At 41.5% G+C, this 25,285-nt stretch overlaps 1 protein-coding gene across 4 annotated transcripts in view; it reads right to left on the minus strand.

The window, feature by feature from the left end:
* The window catches only part of Lekr1 (leucine, glutamate and lysine rich 1), a 164,522-nt gene that overhangs the window by 79,427 nt on the left and 59,810 nt on the right, over nt 1-25,285 (minus strand). For all 4 annotated transcript variants that reach the window (XM_085682469.2, XM_087899464.1, XM_085682470.2 and 1 more), the window contains one exon: nt 15,314-15,499. In XM_085682469.2, coding sequence (XP_085538595.2) covers nt 15,314-15,499 — 186 coding nt within the window. The remainder of the gene's footprint in view (nt 1-15,313; nt 15,500-25,285) is intronic.

The raw sequence follows: 25,285 nt of genomic DNA on the forward strand, positions 1-25,285 counted from the left end.
CCAATGACAGCCGGTACATCAGAGTCATCTGCATGGTGTGTGGTAGCGGGGCCATCATCTGACATGTGGCCTAGGGTTCTTGTAATTAACACCACATTGGTGGGCAGCATGGGACTTCAGGGTGAGAGCTACACACTTTAACATGGAGGAAAGTTCATCGTCAAAGTGAATTCTGAAAGTAAGAGATATGGGGGAGTGGGGGCTTTAACTGGGGAGTGGGAAAGGAGGGTAATACAGCGTGGAGAGGTAGGAAACAGATAAACACCACTAAGGATGCTTGAAAAAGCCATAGGTAAACATTATTTTGTAATACATACATGTGTAATACATACATATATATAAATATATATGTAGTACATATATATATATGTACACATACGCATATACACACGGTTTATATGGAGTTACTTCACATTTCTCCTCAAGAGTATATTTTAACAAAAATATCCTTGTCCCAGACACAGGAGACTGCCTAAAAGGTCGCTGGAAAGGAGAGTCCAAGAGACTTTCACAGAAGATATAAGCTATTGCTATGCGTTTGTTTGCCTCCCAGAACTTGAAGGTAAAACCTTACTGCTGAAGACACTAGACATTTGGACATAGGACTTAGAGAAACTGAGCTGGAACTGACCCCGCACACTCCTGTGGTTGATGGTTTGAGAGAAAATGAATCCCAAAGGGAACGGCATTACTAGGTGGCACTGCTTTGTTGTTGCCTATAAGATGTAGAACTCTCAGTTGCTTCTCCAGCGCCATGTCTGCCTGCATGCTGCCATGTCCCGCCATGTTGATAATGGACTGAACCCCTGAAACTGTAAACCTCCACCTCGACTAAATGTTTTCCTTCATAAGCGTTGCCGTGGTCGCGGTGTCAATTCACAGCAATAGCAACCCTAACTAAGACAACTCCATCCTGAGAAGGTGCTATGCAAACTCCCAAGGAAGGATGGTCCTACCCAGCTGTAATGTCTACAAACCAGGACCCACAATGATGGTCCCAGCTGGTGCAATAGTGGCATTTTTATTCTGACAAGAGCCAACATCTGTCTCATTGGACTGAAGGCCTGATCAACAGTATTTGTGTTTGGTATTAAAAACCTAGTTGGTTATCTGTGGCTGAAGAGGCCATAGATCCCCAAAGAGAACTGACTACTGTCATTTTCCTAAATCAATGTAACTTTTAATTATATTCGAAGTACTTAGTTATCCTTATTCCTATAGATAAGTTTAGCCCTCACCCCTCATCAGAAAGTATCTTTTTGAAACAGATGGAGAATATTACAGAATATTACAGAATATGGTCAAGATGAAGAGAAGTGACCATAGGCTGTCCAACCCTAACTGACAGATCCACAATGTAAATCCTATGCTTGAGGCTCAGGGACCATCATTGGAAGAGGGACAGAATGGCGGTAAGAGCCAGAGGACTGCGATGCCCGCCACTAGATAATGTCTTCTAGACTTGATAGGGGAGTTACACCCACGAAGTCTCAAAAATACATGTTGTAAGAAGTCTCTTGTTCTCTGGCAGCTCAGACCTGAAATAATGACATAAAAGCTATATTATTTAAGTCACTGCTTGGACCATTATGTGTGCCTGGATGCCCACACACAGAATGGACAATGAAAACGTGGTGCATGTACACAAGGGAATTGGAGGTATCTGTATGAAAATGTTTAATTATGGAATTTTTGCCAGAGAATGTATCAATCTGGAAAGTACATTAAATAGAGTGACCCAGACTCAGGAAAACAAAAATCCCATTTTGTCTCATAAGAAGATCCTAACTTAAAGTCTGTATTATGTAAGTAAGGGGGTATGAGAACTGGAGTTGCTGTAGCAGACAGGAGACCACCAGAAGGGAATCAGAGGTACTGAGGTAAGTGAAAAGTGTCTCCACATACACCCAGGGTGAGGTTAGAAGACATTCATCTGCACCCATGAAGAGCAAGAGACACATGCCCACCAGAAGTCAATGGGAAAGACAGTGCTCATTGGCTGGCCAGCTGGTAGCCAATAAATATTTGCCAAAGCCAGAGCCAAGAGATGGGAACAGATGAGAAAAGGAAGAGAACAGCTTTGTGGCTAGTAGGCAGAGATCCAATCACATTATAGCAAGTAGAAAATGGGTAGGTTGAGGAGGGAAGCCAAGGCAGGCAGGGAACATTAAAAGAGGGCACAACTGGGAAGGTTCCCTGTGTACCCAAGGAAGAGGAGGAGGAGGAGGAAAATGCACCAAGATTGATGTACAACACTCAAAGAACTGGAATAGTAGCTGTAATATCTTTCTGTAGTGGCTTCAATAGGTATGGCCCTCAAAGATTCATGTGTTTGAGTGCTTAGCCCATAGGGAGTAGCACTATTAGGAGGTGTGGCTTTGTTGGAGGAAGTGTGTCATTGTGGGAGCATACTTTGAGGTCTCATATGCTTAAGCTAGACTCAATGTGGCACACAGTCTCCTGTTGTCTATGGATCAACATGTAGAGTTCTCAGTACACCTCCAGCCCCACGTCTGCCTGCAAGTCACCATGTTTCCTGCCATGACAAAAATGAATTAAACTTCTGAAACTGTAAGTCCCCGTTTGAATGTTTTCCTTTATAAGAGTTGCCATGTTCATGGTGTCTCTTGCTAGCAATAGAAATCCCAACTAAAAGACCTCCCAAAATTGGTAATTAAGAGCACATGTCAAGGTCCTATTTAGCTTAGGGTAGTCAGGAAACAAAGCAGAAGACAGCAATGAGCTCATTTCTTTCAGACAGGCCCACCATTTAAGGGTTCCATCATCTCCCAATAATGCAGTCATCTAGGAACCAAACCCAGTACAGGCACGTGTAGGACTTTTAAAATGCAAACTGGTATTGGCTGATGGGTCAAGGGGTAAAAAACTTTTGCTTGGCTAAGTTCTCTCTGCAGAACTTGCATAAAGGAAGAAAGCATGAACTGCATAATGTTGTCCTCTGGCTTCCACGTGTGCAGCATTGTATGTGCACACATGCACACAGCTCTAAAAAGGGGCTTGATAGAAAAGGTTCATCTGGATTTATCTGGGTTCTGCAGTTAGCAGTATTAGCTGCTCTTCCAGAAGACCTGGGTTCAGTTCCCAGCACTCACAAGATGACTCAACAACTGTCAGTCCCAGGAGAACAACCTCTGCTGGCCTCTCAGGGCATGCTGCACAGACATACATGTAGGCAACTAACCCACCCACAGAGAATAAATAATTTAAAACATCTCAGACCACTGTCATCACTTTTGCAAAATAAATTGAAATTGTCAGGGCGACCCTACATTTTCATCAGAAGGGTATCTATGAACAAAGGAAGAGAAACACCCATGAACATTTTCCTAAGTGTTTTCATAATTTCTATCCTGAGATCCCAACATGGTAATGAGTATGGTTGTCATTAATTAAAAATAAAGTAGTAGCTCTATGATAGACGCACGGGAAATAATATTTGTATTATAGTTGAGAGTAACACTAATAAATCTGTCTACCCTGTTTACCTATTTTAAATGTTTTCACCAGAGAAACATAGGGGTGCCCCCAGTCTGAGTATGATATATAGTATTATTATGTTAGAGTTAAAATATTTCCTTTTTATTTAGACAAAAAGAGGAAAATGTTGTGGGATATTTTCACACTCTGTGAAGGTGTATTGCTGTGGTCAGTGTAATAAAAAGTTGAACACCCAATACTTAAGCAGGAGATATAAGCAGGACTTCTGGAGAGAGAAAGGAAGTGGAGGAGGAATCTAGTCACTAGGAATCTAGTCACATGGGAGACACCAGGAAACATGGAGAGGAAGCAGGAGGAGCAAGATGGAAGAGAAAATGCCATGCAGTAGATCATAGATGAATATAAATGGGTTAATTTGAGTTATAAGAGCTAGTGAGGATCAAGTCTAAGCTTTAGGCAGATCATAATTAGTAAATCTCCATGCTATTATTTGGGAGCTGACTGGAGAGACAGAGAAAGACTGGCTATACCTGCTGGGTGTGATTGGTCCACATGGATAGGTTCTTTCCGTCCTGAACTGGTCCCCAAGCACACATTCTCTAGATTACTTCATCACAAATAGCAGTAACCATTTATATGAACAAATAAAACTTTAATGTCAAATTTGTGGGCTAAATTAAAATAGAGAATGTAGCCAGAGGCTTTTTTCTGTCTTGCCTGGGCTCACTGGACCGGTTTCTCTCCCACTTGCCAGTTCCCCACTTACTTATAAAATAATCAATCACTCAGAGGTTAATATTAATATAATTTCTTGACAATGACTTAGGCTATTACTGGCTAGCTCTCACTTGTAAATTAACCTGTTTCTAATAATAATAATGTGGCTGTGGCATTCATTACCTTAGGTGTTCTGGCATCCTGTTCTATGGGCAGCTCACTGACATCTCTCGACCCTGCCTTTCTTTCCCCCAATAATCAGGTTAACTTTCCCGCCTGATTCTATTCTGTCTTTCTATAGACCAAGGTTCTTTATTAGCCAATGGGAGGAATACATACACACAGCATACAGAAGGACATTCCACATCAACAGAGTTGTATTTAACTGCAAGCAGAGGACCCCTTGGATTTGGTTCAGTGTTCAATCAGCTCCTAGCTAAGGTGCTCAGTGTTCCGTACAGAACTGAATTAAACCTTCATGTGTGACTTTTCAATCTTTTGCATATCATATTTGACATAAGGGCTATTTTCAGCCTGCTGCTCTTAGGTTTGGGGCAGTTTTCTGAACTCAGAAATACTCTACTTTTATCGCAGTCTTTAAAGTACTGCTTTGCCCCACAGCCAATGTGTTCTCCTATGTGCAGCTTTCCTGTTTGCTGTGTTCTCTGAACTTGCTTTTCACACGTGTCACTTACTTGCTTTGTCACCCATAAATCACTGATGGCAGAATTTTGCTCCAACTCCACTTCTGAATTTGCTGATCTACCTAACCTGCAATGCACAGCCATTTACAGCAGCAACACACATAAGGTAAACACATACGAGGCGTGGGTGGCCAAACACAGCTCCTCATTTCCAGGCTGACTTCTTCCTAGGTCTGATATGTTAACACTGGTACCAGACCACTGAAACAGCAGAGAATTCCCTCCACAGTCCAGTGCCTGGGGACCAGAGGAGTGGGCAGGTCGGAGGGCTCCACTGCGTTGGGACACAGCAGCTGTGTGTCCACTGGGAGCTATCACTTTCCTTCCTTCCTTCCTTCCTTCCTTCCTTCCTTCCTTCCTTCCTTCCTTCCTTCCTTCCTTCCTTCCTTTCTTCCTTCCTTCCTTCCTTCCTTCCTTTCTTCCTTCCTTCTTTCCTCCCTCCTTCCCTCCCTCCCTCCCTCCCTCCCTTCCTTCTTCTCTTATCCTTTTCTGGTTTTTTGAGATAGGGCTTCTCTGTGTGGTCCCAGCTGTCCTGGAACTCTCTCTGTAGAGCAGGCTGGCCTGGAACTTAGAGATCCGCCTGCCTCTGCCTCCCAAATGCTGGGATTAAAGACATGCATCACCACACCCAGCTCTTCCTGGCTACTTTCTAAGTTCACTTCTTCAATGTTCTCAGAGATTCTGAACACCTGAAATTATTCCTTCACTAACTTCCTTTGTTGCTTGACATCCTTTTGCTTGCATTCTTAATTAGTTTTTTTAAAGCTAATGCCAAACTGTCCTGGTCATAAGAACCAACAGGAGCACTGTAACTCCGACATAGAACATATGTACAAGATTGGACCTTTTAAAGACAAACCCCTTTACTTACCCAGCCCTCCATGCCACCACACAGATCAGTAGCACGGTACCAGATATTCCCAGGTGACTGGACAGCACTGCCCAGGAGAAAGCCTCCAAAGACTTGCTAGGCTGATGGCCTATTTTTGTAAGGGGAGAAAAACTCATTTTTGTGTTTAATTAAGGAAAAGGTGTTGGGAATTTCCAAGTGCAGTGATTAACGGGATGCAGAGGCTTTTGGCTTGACAAAGGCCTAGGGTTGAATCTCAGTTGCAGATCACTCTCTGTCTAATAGATCATAAACTCGTCCAAAAAAGTTCACAGAGTGACAATGTGAGGATCCCACAAGAGAACGTGTACTGCTGGAGCCTACACAGAAGACTCAGAGACAGCTGAAGGAGTGACAGAGGGGTCCCCAGAAGGAAAATGTCTTCCTTTGCTTCCTGAAATTTTACCTGTAAACCCCAGTTCTTTCATTCTGGAAAAAGGTTCTCTTGACTTTTAACTCTCTGGGAACATTAGATACCATGTTCTCCCCATGTTTAGTATTCTTCTAGAAAACTCAAATGGTCAAAGAAGGTGCTTGTTTTATAAGTCAAATTCAAAGAACAAATTTTGAAAATATGTTTTTATTTAGGGGAAAATTTCACTTTGAGAGTTGTTTTAAGTACACAATGTGTATTTCAGCAAATCTGTCCTGAGTCTAAGAGAAAATAGCCTATTATTTTATTTTTAATTTAATTTTATAAAAATTAATTTAAGCAATTTGAAATAGTTTTTAAAATGTGAAAAATAGAAGAATTCTCCCATTGAAGAGGGTAGGATAATTCATGCAGCCTTAGTAAGCAACATTAATAAGAACCCCCATTAAGCTAAATACAGTTGTAGATGGTACTTACGGATAAGTGTACCTACACATTAGCACAGGCAGACTTATGTCTTTGCTCTGTCACCCAAGAGCACATAAAACAAATGACATCCCACACTAGCAAATGCACTGACATCCTGATTTGGAACATCATCTTGCAATGGTAGGAATCAATGAGAGGAATCCACACTCCTTGGAGAAGCGGCCGATTCTAGGGCTGAGGCACGGAAGTGGACAACATGAGCTTTCCTTACAACACTCCTTACTGATGGGAACGGGTCCGCGACATAGGAGTCAACTGAAAAAACTTCAATAAGCTAAAGCTCTACAGTTTGGGAAAAAACTGTTGGGTTATAACCTAAATCTAAATATAGATGAGTCAATACTCAAGGAAAGGTTACCCTCCCATGCAGGAAAATTCCAAATATGTTATACAGATATCTTCCTGAAAGGAGGGGGTTGAAGTTCCCCCTCAAATCTGAGCTGCATGCAGAAATCCCCTTCCAAAGAGGATAGGATGGGAAGGGGAGAGAAGTAACTTTCCCATGGGGAAGCCAGACAAGTCCTGCCACAGGCAGGTGACCAAGGTCAAGCGACATCAATAGTTGTGAATCAGACTGTGCTGGCAGTGTTTGGTTTTGACAAGACGAAATGAAAACAGTACTCTACCTCTGGGCTCTTCTTTCTCCCAGGCCACGGTGCTCCAGGGTGACTGTAGGAGAAACATCAGATCACCTAATAGAGGAGCGCCCTACACACACCTGACTAGGATCCTTCAAATGTCCGAGGAAGTCAGAAGCAGCAGTAACAAAAACATTTGAGAAACATTAGACTCCAGAGGAGCCTAAGCACCCATGACCATAAATGCGGTGTGCACCCTGGAGAGAATCCGGGAATGAAGAAAGTATGGAAGGATGGCCATAGAAGCGTGAACCTGAGGTGACTCCCTCAGTTACAGCAAAGGCACTGCAACAATGGGGGAAGTTCAAGTAGGGAAACTGAGGGGCAACAGTAGAAGACCTCTGTGTTCTTGTGTTTCTTTTTCCATAAACCTCAACTTGCTGTGGAGGAAAAAAAAATAGTTTTAAAAGGCTTCCCCCAGTTACTGCTCACCTAATTCCTATCAGGCTCCAGCAGGTAAACATTGTTCTTAGTTTCCTGTACACACACACACACACACACACACACACACACACACACACACACACACACACAGAGAGAGAGAGAGAGAGAGAGAGAGAGAGAGATGTCTGTCTACACGTATGCAAATGTATGCTAGGGCTTTTAAGGCACACAGCAAACAAGAATGCCCACATTCCTAATGACCTCCTTTTGACACAAACTGAACCACGGCATAAATGCAGGCCATGCCTCTTGCTTCCCGTGGCTGACAAGGCAGCTTGCTCCTCCCTTGCAGCTGCGTGGAAACCACTGTCTGACTGTGGTGCAAGCTCTCTACACTCTCTACACAGTGACCTAGTGTGACAGGAGGTGGCTTGCTCTCCGCTGCTGTTACTAGCTTCGAGGGGTAACTTTGCACACTTACACCTATTATTTCATTTGCTAAGGGACGCTACTCGTTCCTTCCAGAACAGAACTACACCATCAGAGTGAGGGTGCATTTTCGGTTCAGGCAGATACAAAGGACTTTTGGGAGCAGTATCAATTTGCAGTGCCCCTAAGAACACATGACCATGCTTCACCATGCCAACTGCCTGCTGCACTTTAGGGTTGTGCTATCACATGGAAAACTGGTTCATTAACCGCTTTGTTTCTCTTCGATCTTATTTACAATATTCAACTTTGATGGTGTCTTAGTTTGAGAGAAGAAATGTTGTGACTGAACCCTAAACACCACAGCCTCTAAGAGGATTGATCATTCATACATTAAAGAATCTCACAACGAGATATATGTCCGCCATTCCTAGCTCCTGCTGTGATAGACTCCCTAAAATTATCTTGTGCTACCTCTCCTTATATGTTTTTAATATGCTTCCCCTAGTGTCCAGGAATCTACACCCTGGCCGCCACCCACTGCAGCAGTTCAAGGTCAGGGAGGTGATCTGTTGTGCGAGAGAGGAATTTTACTGTTGGAAGGAATGTCAGAGCAGCTCTTGCCTCCACAGGCCTGCTTTTCTAGTTCATAAAATCAAAACTCTGTACACTGGAGTGAACTATCTCAGGCCCCAAGTATAAAAATTCATTCCAATACAACTTCATACACTCAGTTCAGAAATGACATGTCCATTCCTATAATAAGTCACTAACAAAACAGTAGCTTAAAATGTTTCCTAACTTCCTCCCAGGCCTTTCGTAACATACCTGAAAGTTTCACATCCAGATTGAGCGCCCTTCCTTTACGGCAGCTGTGCACCGTTAAAAAGCTCTGAAAACAATATTCTGAAATCTGCTTGCTAAAATCTCAAACGTCTGGTCATAGTTGAGTAGTTAGGAAGAAACAAGCAAGATCTGTTCCCTTTTCTGTATGGAGACCCAATAAGAAACAGTGGTGCCTTTTCTTATAAATGGTACCCACTTCTAGTCCCTCCAAAGTCCTCAAAAAAAAAAAAAATGATGCCCAGGCTCTAAAATGGCGATCTCCACTGGGAAGAGCATTCAGCACCGTACATATGGCCTCAGTTATGGGCCAACTATCAAATGAAATGCCACATTTGATTGCCTGAATCTGGCCTCTGTCTCAGTTAAGACAGGCCCTAGCGTTGTTACTTACTAGCTCTGTAACTTAATACAAATGATTTAACTTGACTAATGTTGAGTTTCTTCACTAGTAACAAGCGCATAATAATGATAATTAACCCCTGGAGCTATTTGCGAATGAAATGAAGTAACAGATAATGCTTAGTGCATGATGGGCAAATAGCTAGCGCTCAGCAGACGTCAGAAAACATCAGGATCTGTGGCGTGGTGAGCACAAGCAGTTGGAAGGGGCGGCTAGGGACAAAAAAAATGACAGCATCGACATCATTAGTTTGAAGAAATCTGGAAAGACTGCATTTTATATTTCAAAAGAACTTATAAGAATTGATTGTATGCGCAGCAAAAAAGAATGTTGCTTTGATTTGCTCACATTTTATGAAAATTGTTACATCAATATTCATAATCTAAAGAAGCTTATTGCATTCCTTTCTTCTAATCCCTTTTGTCTGGTTTGGAGGACAGAGTTATTTTAGCCTTGTAGAATAAACTGAGAAATGCATTCAGTTTTTGTTTGTTTTTAAAAATATTTTGTAGGTGTTGAAGATTTAGCTCAGTACTAGAACACTTGCTTACTAAGCACACAGATACTCTGTCTCTAGCATAGGAGGAAAAAAAATGTTTTGCAAAGTTAGGATCTTCTGTTCTTTGAAAGAATTAGGTGGAATTTGCTTACAAAATTTCTGGCCTGTGCCCTGTGAGAAGAGACTGCTTTTCTTTCTAAGTTATGAGACTCAGCTTTTTGGAGTAAGACATACTAAGATATATTTTTCCTTTTTAATGTGTGTATAGTATGCAAACATGTTGCACTGTGTGTATGCTCATGTATAGATATGTATGCATATTTGTGAACATATGAATGCCTGATATTGGGAAGCTGGGAAGCTGGGGAGAGGAGGGTCTTTGTCCTGCTGAGTTACCTGCAAATCATGTAGCAAGTTCCAGAGTTCCAACTAGGTGAGTGATAACTTCTACCAGGATGGGCTGTTGTTGATACAGCTGCCTTTTCAAGATGCCTATGCTCTAAGCTCTCCTCACCCATGCTCCAGTATCTGGGTCTGGAGACCCAGAACTGGTTCACCAAGTTGGATTCTTACTTAGGTCTGCCATCAGAATATTCCCTATTCAGGATCAGTAGGGCTTATTCACTACTCCCAAAGGATAGTCTCACCCAACATATCCAGGCTGTGCATGGCAACTGTTCCCTGCTCTTAACTCTACAGTAAGGAAGGTGTGCAGACAAGGCAGATGGAATTGTTAAAGAGAACTTGGTACTAGAATAGTAGGCCAGTGCTTCAAGTGAAAGACCCTGCCCACCAAGGATGTCAACATGTAACAGGGAAATTCATTTGAAAGGAAAGGGGCTGAACTAAGATAGCTGCTTAAACTGATAGTGTTTCTCCATGTTCAGCCAGTAAGGCTGTTTCCTTTGCTTTGACAAAATTCCATGATAAACACAACTTACAGGAGAAAGGGTGAGAGGCCAGAGCACAGTCCAGAGCAGAGCAACGAATCACTGAATTCAAGCTAGGGCTCAACTTTTGTTCCCTGCTCTTGTCCAACCCAGGACCCTTGAGAAGTGAATGGTGCCACCCACAGAAGACAGATCTCCCATTTCAGGTAATGTCGTCAAGAGAATGGTTCACAGGCGTGCCCACAGGTCAACCTGATCTAGAGTAATCCCTCACCGAGACCCTCTTAGATGATTTTAGATTGTGTCAAATTGAAAACTAAAAGTGACTATCCCAGAGGTGTAGAGGCCACTACAGATGTGCAGAGGGGCCAAGACTACATCCTGAGGGGACAGTACAGCTCAGCAGTGCCATCTGCACTGTTTTTAGAAGAATGGAAAATGGAAAAGCCATGGGATGATGGTGCTTGCTCCAAGTTTCAGAAAGGCACGAAATCCAGGCAATAAGTGACAGGGTCAGCATCCCTGCAAGATGGCCTTAAGGGGCTTCATGTGACATAAAGTGAGGCTTTAGATGTGACGGAGACTCCAGGAGCATGAAGAGTCTGCCAACGGAAGGGGCTTTGAGTACAGAGCGGAGCAAGCCGAAGAGAGAGGCCGTGTGTGCTACAGACCATAGAACTAGAAGTGACCAAACCAACTCCAGCCCAGATAATGCTACCGAGTACCCTGATGCTGGATGCGGATTTGGCTTTGGTCTAAGCCGGGCTCTGCTCCCATCATTCCTTGCTGTGCTCCCACTGCTCTCCTTTATCACGGGAATGCTCACTACATGTCTTTGTTTGTTGGAAGTATGTAACTTCTTAATTGTAAGGGGATCATAGGTAAAGACACCCTGAGCTTGGACTTTTGAACAGTGTTAGAATTGCTAAGACTCTCTGAGCGTATGCACCTGTTAGCATAATCACATAACTAGAAAACCTGAGCTAGTGATAAAAAGGATGAGAATTAGTATGAGAATGCCAATTCTCTAAAATTTTATACATAAAATACAATTCCAATTAGAATCCCTACTGGGATTGTAATGTAATAAACATTGCCCTAGTTTATGTGAAGTAATAACTTTCTATGTAGAAGACTGTATAAAGTTTAGAGGAAGGAAAATTGACTAGGGATTCATCGGAGCCATCTGCAATAGGTAATAACATTATCTTAAAGTTTAAAAAGACGGGGCTGAAGAGTTGGACCAGTCAGTGAAGTGTGTGCCTTGCAAGCATGAAGGCCTGGGTTCAGCATCCCAGAACTGACATTTAAAAGCTGGATACGGCCGGATACGACCGAATACGGCCATGCGGTCCAACTGTAACCCAGGGCTGGGGCAGCAGTGAGGTCCAACTGTAACTCGGTGCTGGGAAGCTTAGCAGGGGATGCCAGGGTGTTGAAGATCAGATAGAAGAGACAAGTGGTGAGCATCAGGTTTAGTGAAAGACCCAGGCTCAAAAACATGAGAGGGTGGAGACTGAAGAGATGGCTGCTCTTCCAGAGGACCGGAATTCAATTCTTGGCAACTGTGCAGTGGTTTACAATTATCTGTAACTCCATTGCACAGGATCTGATGCCTTCTTCAACCTTGGAGGGCACCAAGCATCCAAGTGATGTACATACATATACACAGGCAAAACATGCATATGCATAAATTAAAATAAATAATTCTACAAGGAATTAAAAAATAAGAAGATGACCAGCTGAGGAAAACACCCAGCTCTGACCTCTGATCTCCACCATGGACACACCCCCACATAAAAGGTTTAAGTGGAAAGACAACTACATGCCAAATATATTTAAAAGTAAGAACAGCAGGAAAAACTCTACTTGTAAGAACTGGTTAATAATGCATTCTACTAAAATTAACATTAATGGCATATGAAATGAATTAGTGAAACAGAAGAGAAAACGCAGTGATAGATACTAGAACATGGGAAATTTTAACGTTAGGTGGTAAAAATAATGACTTAATTAGTACATAAACTAATAGAGTGGGAAAGAGTGAAACTGGATCATTGAGTCTCATATCACATAAACAGAAACAATAAAAAAATCCACCATTTGGTTATACCATAATACAAACCTGTGATATGGTGATATCATAAAAAAATTCTAAAAATTACTTTAGGAAAAGTGAATATATAAATATAATATAAAATACATTAACACATGTACTATTCAAACTGCTCATTAAAATTATTAAAAGGAGGCCGGGAGTGGGGGCACTCATTTTAAACCCAGCATTCAGGAAGCAGAGGCAGGCAGATCTGAGTTCCAGGTCAGTCAGAGTCACACAGTGAATTCAACCTTGTCTTAAAAACAAACAAAATGAGAAAGAGGAGCTGGGACTTGTGTACACACCTAGAATCTCAGCAGTCAAGGCTGAAGCAAGGGGGCATGAGTTCCAGGTCAGCCTGACTCCAGCAAAACAAACTGCTACCAAGAGAACCCCTAGTAAGGTAGCTTTAAATAAATAGACAACCAATAGACAAAAGAAAAATAATTGATCACTGTTATATATTACAGTCTTCTGGGTTGGGAGATAGCTCAGAGGGTAAAGGCACCTGCTATCAAGCTAGATTGCTTGAGTTTCAGCCCCAAGACCCACAGGGCAGAAGGACAGAACCAAGTTCAGTAAGCTGACTTCTGAATCCACATGTGCACTGTGGAACACAAATGAGCCCTCCATATGCACATATAAAAATTGCAATTTTTAAATTAAAATTCATATTTTCTGACTTCAGTCAGAAAATTGGTGCTACTGGACGCACGGCCCCTCTCTTTCTGTCCCAGCCCGCATCCCTCTCTATCTACTGGACGCACGGCCCCTCTCTTTCTGTCCCAGCCCTCATCCCTCTCTATCTACTGGATGCATGGCTCCTCTCTTTCTGTCCCAGCACTCACATCTCTTTAGATCTCCATTAGTATGAGCTCATCCCACCATAACACACTGCCTCAAAGCTCAGTCTTTCTAAATACCACTTTTTTCTTTTATTGATTCTTTGTGGCTTTCACATCGTGCATTCCAAGAAAAATACAGCTTTTATTGTTATCTTGATAAACAATTTTCAATACTTTCAGGTAGAAATATGTATTTCTTAGACTTATTCCCAAAACTGTTTAAAATTCTAGATTCATGTTTAAAAAGAAAAGAAAAAACTTTAGAATACTGGATTTTGCAATGATTTCTTAGCTATGACATCAAACTCAAGTGCAATAAAAGTAAAACACAGAAAGGGGTCCCGTTCAGCTGGAAAAAGTCTTTGTAACAAAAAAAAACAATAAATGGGTTTGAGATGACAACCTAAGTCATGGGAAAGTCACATATATGATAAGCAGTTTATATGTAACCCTTACGAGACACTTGTATAATTCAACAATAAAACCAAAATACCTACATATAAAAAATGAGCAAAGGACATGAAAGACAATTACCTATGCAAGATACCAAATAACCACCCCCCAAAATTAAATGTTGCTAAAGATAAGAACCTGACGCCATTATGGTAGGAAGGTCAAATGGTGTTTCTCACTAGAGAAACCATAGGGGCATTGCTCACAGGACAAAGCCGTCCTGCCTCGGGGTGTTTATCAGAGCCTTAGAGCAAGGCCTCAGGGAGGTATCTGTAGCCCCACCTTCTCCACAGCCTCAGGTGCAAAGGGAAAGAGGTGGAAGTGGCCCAAACGTCCAGTCCACCAGAAGATGAATAAAGAAAGAACCAGGAGGGCCCACAAACGCAAGGGTCTACTGTACCGGTCAGGACTGAAAGGAATTCCCACACTGTGGCAACACAGAGGATGCTGTGCTAAGTAAAACCCCCCAGATACAAAAAGGAAAATACACAATACCATATCATCTCACTTATTGTACAATGTTGGAAAAGTCAAGCTCACAGGAACAAAGTAGACTGGTGGCTGCCCGGAACTTAAGTGGAGAGGGAACAAGCATTCAACGGCTACAAAGTTCCTGTTTTGCAATGTGGAAAAGTTTCACACATGTATTTGCAGAACATGTAAACATACTTTAAAACTCCTAAACTGAAAAATTAAAAATGTTTGAAATGGTACATTTAGGGTCATGCATTTTAACACAACAAAAATGATAAATAATTAGTACAACTAAGAGTTATGTATTCAACATGAAGCTTTGAAAACCTTACCACTTTTCTCCACAAACTGCTAGAGTTTTAGAAATAAAACATTAAAAATGAAAATAAAATCTGGGTTCTTCTTACACAACAGCATATGTTCCGTGTTCCTTTTGCATCCTAAGCCAATCATCCCCTAGGAATAATGAGACGGCAAAGGAAATTCCACTTTGTGCTGCTGAACTCTTGCTTTGTATTTGAAAGGGCCCTCACATAACCCCTTAATCCTGCCTCTTCAAATGGCAAGATTGCAAGGGACAACTGTAAACATGGAGCAAAGACACAGTTACTAGTAGGCGTATTCGCAAGACAACTTAATAAACACAAAACTGCTCCGTTTTTAGAGGGAAAGTACCCGTTTCCATGTTAGAGCTAGTCGCTCACATCGAGAAGGAACTCTCTTTACCTAGGGCTTCCTTCTGCAGATCATAGCACCTGGCTTGCAAGCTTACTTCGTGCTGTTTGGACGCCTGCATCTCCTGAGACCTCAAGATGGCTGCATCCGACAACAGTTTGAGGTTTTTCATCTCCTCTTCCAGGCACACTTTATTTCTCTGGGAAGCTGTCAGATTTTTATTTAACATATCTATTTCTGTAAAGAAAATTTTAAAAAGTTTACACACAGAAGACATTAAACCACAATCCTCTCAGAATTGACTTTCTTCTAGAAAATTAATATGTGAGAAGAAGATGACTCTTTTGAGAGCATGACACCTAGCCAAAAGTTAGATTTAAACGTCCTAGCAATTCTGAAAATAAACAAGGAAAATGGGCTGGATCACTAAATGTTGTACTTTTTTTTTTTAGCCTTAAATCATACTAAATAGTAATATAGACTGCCTTTACATTCTCATATAAATATGAAAAGTATAATTCCCGTGGAGGGTTCTGGGTTTTGTTGAGATTGTGAGGTAGAAGGGAGTAAGTGTGGACGTGCAGCATGACCTGGCGGGTAGCGTTTCTAATGGCTACTGGCTGCACTCTGAGCGGTAAGAGTGGCAAGGACCTGAAGGATAGAGCATCTAAAACCAGCAAGCTTGTGGGTAGAAAGTATTTAACAGTTAACGAATCTATTTTAATGATTCTAATGGTACTGTCCCCTAGAGTGAAACCAGAACAGATTGTAGTAATTCAATATCATTGTTTTCCTTCCACTTAATTTTTAAATGGCTTTACAGTTCTACTAATATTCGGTATACTTTCTTGTAAAATGCACAGAGTACATCACCCATCAAAATAATTATCAAGTTTACCCTTCACCAATGTTCTCAGGACTGCCAGCATAAGCCACCACTAAGGTAGCAAAATGCACAGTAAAAATACTATGTCATTTGTCCAAGTCAGCTAATGATATTAACAAGGGTGTGGTTTATGAGAGGCTCAACAGTTTTCTAGGAAGATTACCTGGCACTGCCTTCTTTGGCTAGCCCCTCCTAAGCTGTGTTCTGAGTTCAGGTGTGAGTGGGTATCTCACCATGTTGGCTTGGTTTATTGCTCTACCACATCCGTATACACAGGAAAGATCAAAGTAGAGATTCACAGGACAGATGTGGGAGCAGGTAATACGGCAGCAGGGCAGAGGAAAGAGAGAATTTCCTAAAGGATGGTGCAGAACACAAGTGAATGTGGTCCAGGCAGCCTGATGGTGCACATCTTTAATCCAACACACATTTGTGAGTTCAAGACCAGCCTGGTCTGCACAGCAAGTTCCAAGCCAATGAGAGGGACATGGTGAGGTTAGAGAGCAAGAGCGAGAGGGGAAGGGAGAGAGAGCAAAGCAAGCAAGCAAGAGAGAGAGAGAGAGAGAGAGAGAGAGAGAGAGAGAGAACAACAGCCAGAGGTGAGGGAGCTCAAGAATGTGAGTGAGAAAGAGCAGGGGGACACGGTTCAAGGAGAGCAAAGGAAAGACTCTACCCAGATAAGAAACATCTTATCTGGGAAGAAAGAGTGGCATTAACCACTGGCCTGAACCTTGAGAAGAGGCCCTGGTACCTTTTCTCTTTTAGTTCCTTTTCAACTTGCAAATGGAAATCCTAGAGAGACAAATGGCAGGAACCAAATGCATGTTTCTCCTGTGGTCCAGCAGCTACCTTATATGGCGTCCCACCCACTGAGAATAGCTAACAGGCTTCTAAAGCTGCGTGACTAAGAGCCCGTTTCTGCGAGCAGGATGACCAGCGCACTAATAGAGAAAGCTTGCGAGAATAAGGCAGCTTAACAGAGGGAGACAAAGGAAAATGCTTCCTGGGTAGTTTTAGAACCGCAGAGGCTGCTTCTCACAGCTGAATCCACTGTCCCGTACTGTAACGTCTGCCCGTGCTCAAGTCGGAATGACACTGCCGAGTAGGTCACGCATGCTGGCACCGACTTCTCATTCGCCAAAGTGACTCTGCTTAGGTATAGCTGGCTGGTTCTGGGAGTGAGCACTGTTGTCTCTAAAATACCTAATGTCAGTGTGACTTTCTATCTGACATTAAGAGGCTGAATCTGCAACACAGGTTGATTTGTGAAATAGCATCTATTTCCATGTCCTCGTGGAAAAGGACAGCAAGATTTCCAAACCAACGGGGACTAAAACATTTCCAATGTGGCATCAGGAAATCAGACTCAGGGAAGGTGAATTAACTCAATCATGACGCGCTAAATGCTCCTCTCCCAACAGCTCACGGTGCTAACATTCGGTCCTATATTTTGTGTATCGAAAATTTCGCCCTTGTCAGTTACTTGTCCCAATCTGGGGTTCAGAATTATGATCCCTACAGGTCAGTCTACACTGGTTACTGGTTATTGCACCCAACTCGAGACCTTCTGCTTCTGCACACCCCTGAGGCATCATCCCCTCCTCACACATGTGGCTGCTATAGCTCATATGGGATCCCATCACGGAAGCCTTTCCTGAGCTAACCTAGATGCTGCACGCCAATTTGCATACTTACTTTGCATGGATCGCATACAAGCATACAACCTAGCATTAGACTGGAGGTTAACTTAGACCAGGGACAACAACCCATTTATTCCCCTCTAGTTTGCACCACCATGCTTTAACACATCACAGGGGCTGTTATATGCACAAAGTCTTCTGAGTAGAGCTTCTAAAGCCTAATGTGTCAGTATTTGAACATCCTGAACAAGGGTTTGCTTCTATTTTATTTCAGAGGTAGGCTTTTGAGTTGGGCATGCTTTTAATGCCAGACTAAGTTAAACAATTAAAACATACACCCTCCAAAAATGTTAGAAATCTAACATTAATAAGCATAATCTAATCTAATATGCCTATTTCATTCTTAATTTCATCAAGTTTTATTAAAACTGTGAACTCTAACATAATTTCATACTTGATTTCTAAAAGGTCAAGAGATATGCTGGGCGGTGGTGGTGCACGCTTTAAATCCCAGCACTCGGGAGGAAGAGGTAGGCAGATCTCTGAGTTCGAGGCCAGCCTGGTCTACAAGAGCTAGTTCCAGGACAGCCAGGGCTACACAGAGAAACTCTGTCTTGAAAAAACAGAAGAGAGAGAGAGAGAGAGAGAGAGAGAGAGAGAGAGAGAGAGAGAGAGAGATGGGGGAGAAAGAGAGACAGGAGTGGGGGGGAGCTACTGACAGGGAAGTTGCAGCTTGGTGTGGGATGCATGTGTGAGACCCTAGGTCTGATTTTTAGCACTAAACACCAACAAAATTCATTAGCTAAAGAAAGTATGAGAATACAAAGTAAGTTGCTTGTTTTGTTTTGCATTTTTTGACTGTATTAAGGTTTATTACTTGTTTGTAGCCCTAAGCTTAGCCAAGTGAATGCACAGTTACACTGTGTCACTATGCTACTACAAGAACGTTATAACCTTATTACTAGGGAATCCCAATGTTCCATTCACTGTGTGACCATTCATTTACATAACTTTAATTTTATTACAATAGGACAGACCTTTAAAAACTAGTTATTAAATGAAGGAATCAAAAACCATTACATTGGTTTTAAAAACCCTTTTATTTTGAAATAGTTTACAGAAAGTTAAAAATAGATTTATAGAGAAGGTCCATTCCCCCTCACTCTGCTAGATTTAACCACGCTAGATTTAACCAGCTGCGCACAAACTCTGTGTGTGCATGCTTGTTCTAGGAGACTTTAACCCAATACAGTGTTCCAGCTTGCTGTGTGTTGCTGTGATAGACACCCTAGCAGAAAGCAACTGGGAAAGGAAAAGGTTTATTCCAGCTTACAGTTTACAGTTCATCTGAAGGGTAAATCCGGGAGGAAACTCAAAGACAAATCTGGAGACAGTAGCTGAAGCAGAGGCCATGCAGGAATGCTTTACTAGCTTAGTCCTCATGACTTGCTCACCCTGCTTTCTTATATAGCCCAGGACCACTGGCCCAGGAGAGACAGAGCCCACAGTAGGCTGCCCCCTACTCCACCACGGTCAAAATATGAGCTTGTATATCACCAAATTTCAACCTGGTGTTCACAGCTCATCCTCCAGGCCAGCCGCGCCAGTCCCCAGCAACTGCTCATTTTCCCTTACACCTACGATGGCATCAGGCCAAGACTGCTATATAAATGGAACAATAAATGACTTTGAAATTGAACCACTTTTTGATTGGATCTAAAGCCCAACCCACAGGATAGAATTCATGCATGGTAACATTAAGAAAGAAAAATACCCATGGGTGGCTAGATTACAAGCCCTAGGAAGAAGCTCCAACTACTATTCTGTGAAACAGATACAGGAATAAACTGCTTCCTAAGTTCTATGTGTCATCTCTCAACGCTCATCGGAGAAGCTTCTTTCTTCAGTAGGTGGTGTTTTGTACAGAGACCCAAAATGGTCAAGACACAGAGACGAAGAGACTAGAGAGTGCTCAGCTCTAAGTGGGACATCTATATCTTCGTTCCTCTCCCAAAAGCTCAGGAATCATAACAGAAGGGGAGGTTGAAAATTATGAGAGCTAGAGAGATTTGCCAGCCACACATGGCCTCCGGACACATGAACTCACAGTGGCTGTGACTACACACACAAGATCAAGTCAGACAAAATCCCACATGAAGAGAGAGGAGCTCAGGAAGCCCCATCCTACTGGGGAGCTACTGGCCACTGCTGGTCCTTGTGGGAGAAAGAGTCAGCTTACTTAGGGATTTGGCCTGAGAGGCTGCCCATGCTCCAGTAGATAGTCCCACGCCCACGTACACACAGGCAGCACTAAGTGGATTCAGCGACTTTTTAAAAGATCACCTGAAGTTGGGAAAGGGAAGTGGTGAGGAGGGTAGGGTTGGAGGGGAGAGTTGACCAAAAACCACTATATTGGTTATGAAATTCTCAAACGACAAAAAAGAAAATCCTGTGAAAGGATTATGAAATTGGCATTTTTTAAAAAAATTTAGAAAATTTTCCTTGATGTTCATTGAAGTTATTGTATGTACAAGTAATCTCTTCCTTTTGTTGCTGATTTGGATGATATAGAATGGATATACCACTGTTTGTTTTCCACCCATGGGAAGGTATCTGGACTAGTTCCGGTTGTGAGCTACTGTGAGTGAAACAGCTCTGTACATTTAAATACAGGTCGCATGCTTCAACTCAGCCTAGGCTATGGGCTGGAGGAGGGGAAAGGATTGGGAAAAGGAGAGGGAAAGAGGGAAGGTAGGGAAGGTGGAAGGGACGGAGAGGGAGGGAGGGAGGGAGGGAGGGACAAAGAGATTAAGATGAAAGTCAGAAGGAAGCATCCTTGCTACAATTTACATGACCTTCGTCCTTTTGTAAATATCAAACTAGAATTCTATTTTTAGTTTTTAAAGTGTGAAAGAGTTTGTGTTACTACTAATTTAGACTAGCAATATCCTCTGAAGCAATATATACTACAAAGTCATGTGTGAAATTAATGTAAATGGTGTATTTAACTCCAGCTATCTAAAGTGACACATTTTACCAAGAGGCTGAAGCCACATTTCAAATGCTCTATAGCCATGTGTGACCTGTGGCTACCAAACCGCACAGTACAGTAGATGTGACACTTTTTCAGGCTCTACTGGCCTTGGCTTGTGAGGATATCATGTTCAGAGTATTTTCTCAAAGCTTGAAGGTGTGAGAATTGTTTGTTCCTGTATGCACTAGAACTTCTGCTAGATTTGAAGTGCATCCTGAGCCACTGTAAAGAGGCCAGCATCAGCACCTTCCCAGCTCTGCACCTACTTGTCCCAGTTGGCACACAGTGCCCTGGGGCTGAGATCACACAGATAGTAGTGAGCAGGGAGGCAAAAAACCTCTTACCGTAGCAAGATCTCAACTGCACACACCCATGTGTTCTGTGCACTCAGCTCTTGTTTGACAAGTGAGTGTGCTGTCTTTGTGTGTGTGCGTTTCCACCTTCCAGCTGTGGAAGAAATCCCTGTTCTTTTTCTCAAAGAGACTACAGCCCAGTATCAGAAAATGGACAGTAAACAACAACAATAAATGGACAAGAATACTCACACTAGTATAGAGACACATGATATTTAGTATGAAACAAAAGACAGGGACGTTTAGATGAAGAAGGCTGCAAAATAATCTGCAAAGATCTCCTGGAGGAGGTCACATGTAAACTGAAACAGAATTCTCAACAATCAGCGGGGCTGTGGAGGTCCAAAAATGTGAGCCTATTTCCACCTTGTCTGAAGGTCAGAGAGCTCGAAGTTGCTCAAAATTGTTGATAACACCAGAGCTACGCACCCTATCCTAGGGTGTGGTTACTTGGTCTTTTTGAAATTAAGGTGGCCCACAAAGGTAGATCCACTCCACCCTGACCAATGGTCAGGATATTCAAGCATCCTTTTGCTCCTTATTGTGAAATAGGAGGTTTGACCTTGGGAGTGGCTGTCTTCAGGATACTTGGTCTAGAGTGGGTTCACTGCCTAAATGATAGAATGCTAATGACTTGATATCTCAAAGTATAGAAGCAAGTAACTGTTCCAGCTGTCCTTTGGATCATATTAAAGCAGTCTTTTGTCTTGCCTCCCCTGATGTATTGGGGTATAAAAGTGTACGGAAACTAAAAGGCAGGTGGATTTCAGTATTCACTGAAACTCCTTCCTGGTACTATCCTGTGTTTTCTGTTTTATTATTTTTACCCCTGTCTTCATTCTCTTTACTGTTTTTCTGATCCCCATGCTCCTACCCTGGTAAGTGGTATTTTTGTTGAAGCTGGTTTTCGAAACAGGGCCTTAGTTTCCCTTGGTGAACCTGAAGCACTTTCCTTAGGGCAGCTAGCCATCAGTTTTTAATTGCAGCCTTTGATGATTGGTTTGTTAATTGGTTAATTGGTTTTAAAAAAAAAAGCTACTGATTTTTGCATGCTAATTTGGTATCCTGCCACTTTGCTGGAAGTATTGATCATTTTTGGAGTTCCGTGGGGAAGTCTTTAGGGTTTCTTCTGAATAGCTATCACCTGAAAATAAGGGTTCTGTGGCTTCTCTCTTCATTTTTATGTGTTGTATTTCCTTCGCTTGTCTTATTGCTCTAAAATTTGGGGATTGCATCGAGTACACGGGGGGAAGTGGCAGAAATGTCTTGTTCCTGGTTTTAATGAGTATGCTTCAGATTCTCCCCCTTAAAGCATGATGTTGGTCATAGCTTTGTCATATATAGCCTTCAGTTACATTCCCTATTATGTTTCATGTATGCTCAGTTACGTCCCCCCACACCCCTACTATCTCCAGTTAGTCATGAAAAGATTCTGTCAAAGGCTTTTTCTTCATCTAACGAATGGTCATGTAGTTTCTGTCCCTGGGTCCATTTTCACAGTAGGTTACACTTACTGACTTGAGTTTGTTGTGCCCTCTTTACATTTCCAGAACAAAGCCAACTTGATCCTTTTTTAAATGTTTCTATATTCAGTATACAAGATTTTGTTGAGAATTTTTCTAAGTTCATTTGGGAGATTGGTTTTATAGTTTTCATTGCTGTCTATATATCTTTATCTCTCTTTGTATTACAGTAACACTGGCTTTGTAAAAACAATTTTCAAATGTTTATTCTATTTTTCAAATGTAAGAAGCATTGGTTTCGCCTCCTTTAAAGGTCTGGCAGAATTCTGCAGTGAATCCATCTGGACCTAAACATTTTTTTAAATTGGAAGACTTATAAAATATGTTCATAAAATTGTTTCAATCTCATTGCTTTTTATATAGTTCTTAAATAAACAATCTCTTCTTGGCTTGACATTGATATGCCAGATAAAGATATAAATTCATTAATTTCTTTCAGATTTTCCAACTTAGTAGAATTTATTTTTGAAGCTCTCCTTATGATTCTGAATTTCACTGCTTTTTGAGCTAATGTCTCACTTTTCATTCCTAATTTTAGATTTTATTAATTTGGGTGGTTTTTAATCTCATTCTCTTAAGTAGGCTAAAAAAATTGCCAAATTTATTTATTTACTTATTTTTGCTTTTGTTTATTAGACAGGGTCTCACTATGTAGTCTTGACTGGCCTGGAGCTCACGAAATAGACCAGGTTGGCCTCAAACTTAAGGAAATGTGCCTGTGTGTCACTACACCTGGCCAAACTTCTTATTTCATTGATTTCCTATATTTTCACTTCTAATTTATTAATTTCTCTCTGATCTTAATTAATTCCATCCAACTAGTACTTTAGGTTTAGCTTGCTCTTTTTCCCAAGCCTTAGGGTGGGTCATTACTTTACTTGAGCTCTCTCTGACTTTTTAAATGTATGTATTTATATTACACATACAGACTTCCTTCTTAGTAGTGCTTTCACTATATCCTATAGATTTTGCTATGCTGTTTTTATTCTAGTCCAGGAACTTTTTAATTTTTTTTGATTTCCTCAAGGACTTAACCATCATCATTCAATTGTGTAATTTTCATGATATAGTTTCTTTTGCTATTGATTTCTAGCTTTAATTATGTGGTCCAATAGAGTACAATAAGCTATTTCAGTTTTTCTATGTTTGCTGAAAGTGTTTTGTGTCCCAATATGTGGTCTATTTTAAACAAAATCCCATGGACTGCTGAGAGCAAAGCCATTGTGTGGTGTTTGGGTGAAATGCTCTAGAGACGTTTTTTAAGTCTATTTTCTCTGTCATTGAACTCCAGTGTTTCTCTGGCTTTTGTAGTAGTGACATAACTGTTACTGTGCTGGTGTTGGTCTGTGTGTTCATGTCTAGTAGACTTTGTTTGATGAAAGCGAAGACACCCAAGTCTGAAGCATACATGTTTAGAACTGTTTCTTTTCTTTTCTTTTCTTTTCTTTTCTTTTCTTTTCTTTTCTTTTCTTTTCTTTTCTTTTCTTTTCTTTTCTTTTTAACTGTAATGTCCTCTTGATAGATTGTTACCTTGATCACACGAAGTGACTTTCTACTTTGTCAGATATTAGAATGCTAATATTTGCTTGGTACCTGGTTTCATTTGTTTGGAACACCTTTTTCCATTCTTTTACCCCAGACAGTGTTTATCTTTTTGGTAAGGTGTCTTTACTGCATACAGCAAAAAGATAACCCTGTTCTCTAATCCAATCAGCTAGGCTATGACTTTGGGTTATGAAATTAAGAGCATTACACTCAGAGCTATGGAAGGCATGTATTAATGCATGCCATTTTGCTAACTTTGTAATGTTCAGTGTTTTATTTCTATTCTACTTAAACACAACCTTAGGATCATCAATTTCCCCTGTAGTCTCTAAGACATGTTCTTTCTTCTCTTGAATCCAAGGTATTCCTTTGGACTCACTTGGTGTTCAGTAACCCTCTTAGTTTGTGTTTAACTTTTTGTTCAACTATGACAGATAACTTTGGCATAAGAGTAATGTAATATGACACCTGTGGGCTTAGAACTTGAAGTTGAACTTGAAGAACTTAGACTTGAACTTGTATTGCATTAAGACCCCTTAAGGCTTTTAAAATTCCAGTAGGTGACTTGGCCTTCTCTTGTAGCTTTCAATAAACTTCTTTCCTCATGTCTATTCAGTATTTTAACTATTACACGACTAGGGAAGTGTGCTTTCTGGTCCTGTATATTTGGTATTATAGTTTAGGTTATAAATACAAAGTAAGAGAGGAAAGGAACAGAATGAGAAGGGAAAGACTCAGGAATGAGGGGAAAGTGGGTGAGAAGTGGGTGAGAAGCACAGTGAGAGAGCCCGGAAGTAGACTGTGGGCAGCCATACAGAGTAATCAAAACCCAACTGAGCAACAGACCGACAAGCGCTAAACTACCAGGAGACAGACACGCGAGACTGGAGACTGAGGAAGCAGGAGATAGTAAGTGGAGAGACACTGATGGAGTCAATCACTGGCAAAGCTGTGTCGGGTGGGAAAGTCGCCTCAGAAAACATCATTTTGAGTGAGGTAACCCAGACCCAGAAAGACAACTATCACATATACTCACTCATAA

The sequence above is a fragment of the Myodes glareolus genome, chromosome 20 (assembly GCF_982192425.1).
Source record: "Myodes glareolus chromosome 20, mMyoGla1.1, whole genome shotgun sequence".
NCBI classification, from domain to species: Eukaryota; Metazoa; Chordata; class Mammalia; order Rodentia; family Cricetidae; genus Myodes; species Myodes glareolus.